The sequence below is a fragment of the Benincasa hispida genome, chromosome 8, assembly GCF_009727055.1.
Source record: "Benincasa hispida cultivar B227 chromosome 8, ASM972705v1, whole genome shotgun sequence".
In the NCBI taxonomy this organism is placed as follows: domain Eukaryota; kingdom Viridiplantae; phylum Streptophyta; class Magnoliopsida; order Cucurbitales; family Cucurbitaceae; genus Benincasa; species Benincasa hispida.
Genome location: NC_052356.1, coordinates 7,640,420 through 7,646,515, shown reverse-complemented (window position 1 = coordinate 7,646,515; position 6,096 = coordinate 7,640,420). Strand labels below are relative to the sequence as shown.

At 26.6% G+C, this 6,096-nt stretch overlaps 1 protein-coding gene across 1 annotated transcript; it reads right to left on the bottom strand.

Moving 5' to 3' along the window:
* Window positions 1-1,344: 1,344 nt before the first annotated feature.
* On the bottom strand, window positions 1,345-5,398 carry LOC120082804 (alpha carbonic anhydrase 7-like). Its single transcript, XM_039038128.1, has 6 exons — window positions 5,219-5,398; window positions 4,364-4,581; window positions 3,468-3,677; window positions 2,539-2,703; window positions 2,389-2,442; window positions 1,345-1,603 (listed from the first exon to the last, which is right to left on the bottom strand). The coding sequence occupies exons 1-6, from the start codon at window positions 5,304-5,306 to the stop codon at window positions 1,523-1,525; spliced, it is 816 nt and encodes a 271-aa protein (XP_038894056.1). The 5' UTR covers window positions 5,307-5,398; the 3' UTR covers window positions 1,345-1,522.
* Window positions 5,399-6,096: the final 698 nt, after the last annotated feature.

The following is a 6,096-nucleotide window of genomic DNA, read 5'->3' as shown; positions in this document are numbered from 1 at the left end:
ATCGAATAAAAAAAAAAATAAAAAGACTAAAAAAAAATGTGGTATAATAAGATAAGACAAGGAGGCAAAATTGGAAATTAAAAAAAAAAATCAAAGATTGACTAGTCAACTCCATTCATATTTGCAAATATTTTAAAGATGTAATTATTTTTAAATTTTTTCTTATTCTTACTATGGTACTACAAATATCCTTTTATTTTAGTAGATGCATGCTAGGAGAGAATTTATAAAAATCATCAAAAAAAAAAATTTTTTTCATTTTTAAAATCACTCAAAAAACACAATTTTAATTACTTCAAATATTAATAGTTCATTTATACTTTTAAATACAATTCATATCACAAAAATTAGTTTGAAGAATTAAACATGTTTCACAAGATTTGAAAAATGACAAAAGTGATTTCAACCATTTTAAAATCACTATCCAAACATAAAAGTCCTCTTAATTTGACAATCCAAAACAAAATAAATTAAAATGATAAAAACATTAAAAAAAAAAAAAAACTGAAACATAATTAAATCTCCATTCTTCCCTCTTTCACTATTTAAATCATGATTCACACCCCCTTCATCCACAACTTCATTCTTCAAACTTCATATTCTATTTCTTTCCTACCATCTACTCTCGTTGCTCAACAATCACTCGACGTTACTAGATTTTTTTTCAAGTTTTAACTCTTTTCATAAATATATTTTAATATAACTTGAAATAAGTATTATAACAATTAACTAGACATTATATGTGTGTGTGTATATATATATATATAACGTATCTTCGACGTATCTGTATCTTAGTTTTTTAGAAATTAACGTATCGTCGTATTGTATCGTATCCGTATCATGTATCCGTATCTGTGTCTGTGTTTCTTAATGGGTAATTGATCAACACAGTAAATAAACTTATTACTCAATTTCAATTAATCCAAATAAGAGTTAACATAATTCTAAGAAGAATGGACTGTGTTTGAAATACATTTTCAATTGTTTCATTTAAAAAAATAAGTCATTTGGGAAGAAATTGGAGTATTTGACAGCCACTCAAAATAACTTTTCAAGTGTATTTTAATCAATTTTTATAAAACGTGTTTAAATATTTTAATCAATTCGAGTGTCTATCATGACACAGATAGAGATAAAAACAAATAGTAGTTTATTGTTGTCTATCGTAGTCTGCCACAAATAGACGGTGATATTTTGCTATTATTTGTAAATATTTTTAGTAATTTTGTTATTTAAAATAAAATTTCAAAATATAAAGAAATAATAACTCAAATAACAAATTCTTCGTAAAAGAAAACCTCGCCATATTGAACACCTTCTACAATCCAATTCTAACACAAAATTAGTGTACCCATAAACATTCATATATCATAATTACCCAAATCAATCATACATCCAATATTTGATACAATCAAAATGTTTTATTATTGAGATATTATGAATTTCATAACAAGTAAAATAAAAATATGGTTTAATAGCCACCATCAACTGTGTTGGAAAACAAAAGTAGAATCGATTCTCCTCAATATATGGTTGATTTGATTCGAAGTTGAATCTTTCTATGATTGATTGGTTGCAAAGGCCTAGCATTGGTGTCAGAGTCCTAAACACATAAATCAATTCACATTCAATTATATACTCAGTTAAAAATCACTTTTTATTTATAAACTTTCGTAAAAGTAATATTTTTGTTTCTAAATTTTATTATATAATAATTTAGTCATTGTATTTTAGAATTTATATTGATTTAGTATTTATTGTAAAATTAGTGTTAAGGTTTTGATGAGATGTCTTGTATAAATAAATCGATAAACTAATTAGAAACTTAATATTTTTACCAAATATAAAATCTACATCACAAAATAATTAAAATTGACATTTAATTTTGACGAATTTTTTCATATCACGGACTGCTTAAACTTTCATGAAAGTAACAATTTAGTCCCTAAATTTTGATTTGTACGATTTAATCTATGTACTTTCAAAACTGAATTACTAAATTTTAATTTTGTTATATGAACCAAACAGATAATTTCTAACTAGTAGAATCAACATTTTGTACAAGATAGATTACTTGCTTTATTATTTTTAAATATGTTTCAAAAACTAAACCAAAACTTGAAAACGAAAAAAATAGAGTACCTTTTAAAACCTTAAATCTTTGTTTCTAAGATTTTGCTAAAAATTTAAATGTGATTTTAAGAAAAGTGCAAAGCATACCAAGAAATAATTGGAAAGAAGGATATTAAAAAACAAATATTATTAAACGAGGTCTTAATTTTATATTATATTTTATCAGATGAAATTCAATCCAAATTCTAATACCAAAGTAAAAATCAAAGATTTGTTAGGACTATTAAATGGAACCTTAAAAACTATTTCACTTACATCATGAACAGCCACGCGCAACAGCTTCACTTGTTCGGGTGCGACGGTCCTAACCTAAAAAATACAAAAGTTGATTAAGAATTCAAAAAATTACAAATTTCATAATAATTGTGAAGTATATACATAGAGAGAGATTTTGGTGGAAAGTACCTTCCTAACAATAGTCCAAAGAACATTTTGAGAACATGGTGGAACTGTTAGAGACCCAATATATCTATAATATAAACTACTTCGCATCTTCAATAAAGATGGATCAATCACATTGAATACTTTATCTTCATGTGTATCTGAAATTTCTTCCAAATGTTCCTTCATCTAAAAAAAATGACGAGAAAGAGAGTTGGGTTATGAGTTCAGAGAAATTACATTCTATAGCAAATAGCAATCAAATTTTTAGGCGAATTTTTTTTGACTTATTTGCAAAAAGGTAAAACCTAAAGACATACGCCTAATTTTTAATTCTCTCTTTTTTTTTTTATATTAAATTTGCAATTGCCACTTGATCTAATTAGATAGGTTTTAGTTTTAATTGTTTAACTATTTTTTATCTCTCATTTATTTTGACTCGAACAACAAGGAGTTTTGAATTTCGGTATGTATTTAAAATCTTCCATAACTTGATTGATCATAATTTATTAATTTATGATTTTCTCGGTTGTACTAATAAAATGAAGTATCCAGGCTCCACTTAGAAAAAACTCAATGTTGGCACGAGCTGACGACAACCATGCACCACCTATGGCCTTCGGCATCCCCCTCCTTGCGGTTAAGGTAACGACTTTAGGTAAAAAAATGTGAAAAACAAGACAGGGATTCTCTACAATGACACTGTAGACCAATTGAAAGGGATGTAGTAACTATTTTTTATCTCTCATTTATTTTGACTCTTGTTTCCTTGTGAAAAAACACGTAAAGTAGCCAACAAGAGAGTAGCTCAATTGACATAGTATTCGTAATATCGACTTCAAGATTAGAAGTTCGATTCTCCCATCTACACTTTAATTCTAATACAACATGTAAAATAAGAATGAGGGGTAAAATGTGATACTAAAATTCTAATTAAAGTTTTAGGGACTTACTTTAGATAAAAAAGAGTCGGGCCGTCCAATGTTATAAAGAACTCCAATAACTGCAACACCTCCAGTTTGGCTTTGGTGCACCAAATGAGCTTCCAAAGCAAACTTTTTTCCGTTGATAGTGTGTTCTGAAGGTGAGTGCCAATGAATTTGTCTAAGAAAATATCGAGTTCTATTCACTTCCATATAACCAGCTCCATCACCCAATTTTAACTGCAACCATCACATGTTGTAATCTAAATTAGAATCAATGGTTAAATATATAATTTAGCTTAGAAATGGAAATATATATTAGGTTTCATTTTCATTTTCACTGTTGTAAAATTTTAAATATTATTTTGAAGTAATAAAACGTTCTCCATCCAATTCATGATTAAATCTTTTCAGAGTTAAAAAAAAAAATAGAAAAATTATTTTAAATAGTAAAACTGTTGAAAATATTTATAAAATATACTAAAATTTCGGAACTATGAATGATAACGTTGATAGATAGTGATAAACTTCTATCATTGTCTAATAATATCTCTAATTCAGTGTTCATCAACGTGTCATTGATAATTCTAAAATTTTACTTGATTTTGTAAATATTTTAATTTATTTTTCTATATTTAAAAACAGTCTTAAAAAATAAATAAAATAATTCTAATTTCCATAATATGAGTAATCTACCGAACAAATGTAGTAAGCTTTTAAAGAATAAAATCAATAAAAACCCGAAATCATTAAATTTTCACAAAAAATTAATTTTGAAGTAATTTTCAAAAAATAGAATCACATGAAATGATATAATACCCAGTCTAGTGGATCAAATATATTATTTCGTTAAGGTTTTTGTAGGTTTAACTAATTTGTTGGAAAGACAATAAAATATTAAAGCTAAATTATATTATCTTGTTTACCATAATATCATGACCTCGATTTTTAAGAGTTGCGTTAGAAGACTTATAGTCAATTTTGAGGTCGGTAAAATGAGATACGATTCGAACTCTCTTATGGAATAGATCGATAGGAGATTGCATTCGTCCAATCTTGCAATTATGCCATTCTCGTTTAAGATCTCCCCAATGTGCAGGTCCTTTCTCTCCTTCTTCATCATAATCAAATTCTTTCTGATCTTCTGCATATTATAAAAGACAAAGAAAAAGATTGAAAAGTGAGTCTCTCTCATCTTTAATTTTTCCGTACAAATATCGAATGAAATTTGGAAACTCAAGAAAACCACCCAAACTCATGAGCCATAAACTCCACCAAATATTCGTTGTTTTAAAAGTAAATGTAATCAAGGGTGGTTGCAAATATAGCAATTAGACTCAATGTATTAACAAATATAGTACAATATAAAAGTTTGCATATATAGCAAAATTTAGGTATAGCTATCGATAAAAGTTTATGAATGATAAAATTTTACTATATTTCCAATTCTTTAAATATGTTATTATACACTTAATTATGAGTCTTAAAAGTGCCACCTATTGTTATTACATTTTGTGAAATCACTTTTTGATTATCTAATAGAAACAATATAAACATCACAAATACTTTTTAACAAAAATAAAATTACATTCTCCTAAGAACAAAATAAAAGAAACATATATATAAATTATTTAAAATTAAAAAAAGAAGTTCACAAAATGAGTACGAACACAATGAAAATACAATTAAATAAAAATAAAAATTATTTAATAAATAGAAAGAAATTAATTAAGTAGTCATATCTAAATAAACAAAATATGATAATACTCAATGTCCCCTACCAACTTCTTGAGAAATTATAGGCCTTGAAACCAAAAGAAAGGCACAGAAAAATAAGCAAAACAACACATGAAAACTGAGCTTCTCCATCCAAACTTTGATTTCTTCCCTTTTAAGTATCTTTTTTGCTATAGCCAATAACCAAAGCAAGGTGTTTGTGATTTGTTGGTGTGTTTCAAAGCCAAAACTTATTGCATATTTATAACCCCCAACCATGAAGTGTGAACATCTACAAATACGAAGTTTCTGAGTTTCTTCCACCATCTACCAACGAATGGCAAATGCTTTTCCTTGTGTGGATCCTATTTAATAACTATCTTTGTAGCTCCAGAATGTTTCAGTTTTGATTTATTGAATCGATCTTATATTGGTAAAATCAAGAGACCTCACAATCTTAATAACATAGATGAACTCATTTCATTATCGTTGAGATAGAAATCCCATATTATATAATATGGTATCAAAGCCCATGAAACTCAAATGGACATTCGATTAAAAAGTAATCAAAAGCGAAGGTCCATTTCATCTACATTTCTTACTATGATTTGTATCTTTCTTAAATACAATTGTTGAATTTTTAGTCAAATTCCAAAAACAAAAATAATTTTTTGAAAGCTACTCTTTTTAGTTCTCAAAATTTATCTTGGTTTTTTGAACCATTGGTGAAAAATAGATAACAAAGAAAGAAATTTGGAGGTGGAAGTAGTATTCATAAGCTTAATTTAAAACAAAAAACAAAAAAAAAAAACAAAATAGTTACCAAATGGAGCCTAAGCTTTCAACTATTTTTATTTGTGTTCCTAATTTTCCTGATAAAAATATCAAAATTGAGATCCCGTTAAAAAATGATGAACACAAAGAAGTACCATCTTGATAAGAC

Excerpts from the sequence above, each read along its gene's own strand:
- LOC120082804 (XM_039038128.1), bottom strand. The coding sequence starts at position 5,306 with ATGGAGAAGCTCAGTTTTCATGTGTTGTTTTGCTTATTTTTCTGTGCC. Across the intron at positions 3,678-4,363 it reads ATCGAGGTCATGATATTATG|TTAAAATTGGGTGATGGAGC; the intron begins GTAAACAAGATA and ends TGATGGTTGCAG. Across the intron at positions 2,704-3,467 it reads CCGACTCTTTTTTATCTAAA|ATGAAGGAACATTTGGAAGA; the intron begins GTAAGTCCCTAA and ends CATTTTTTTTAG.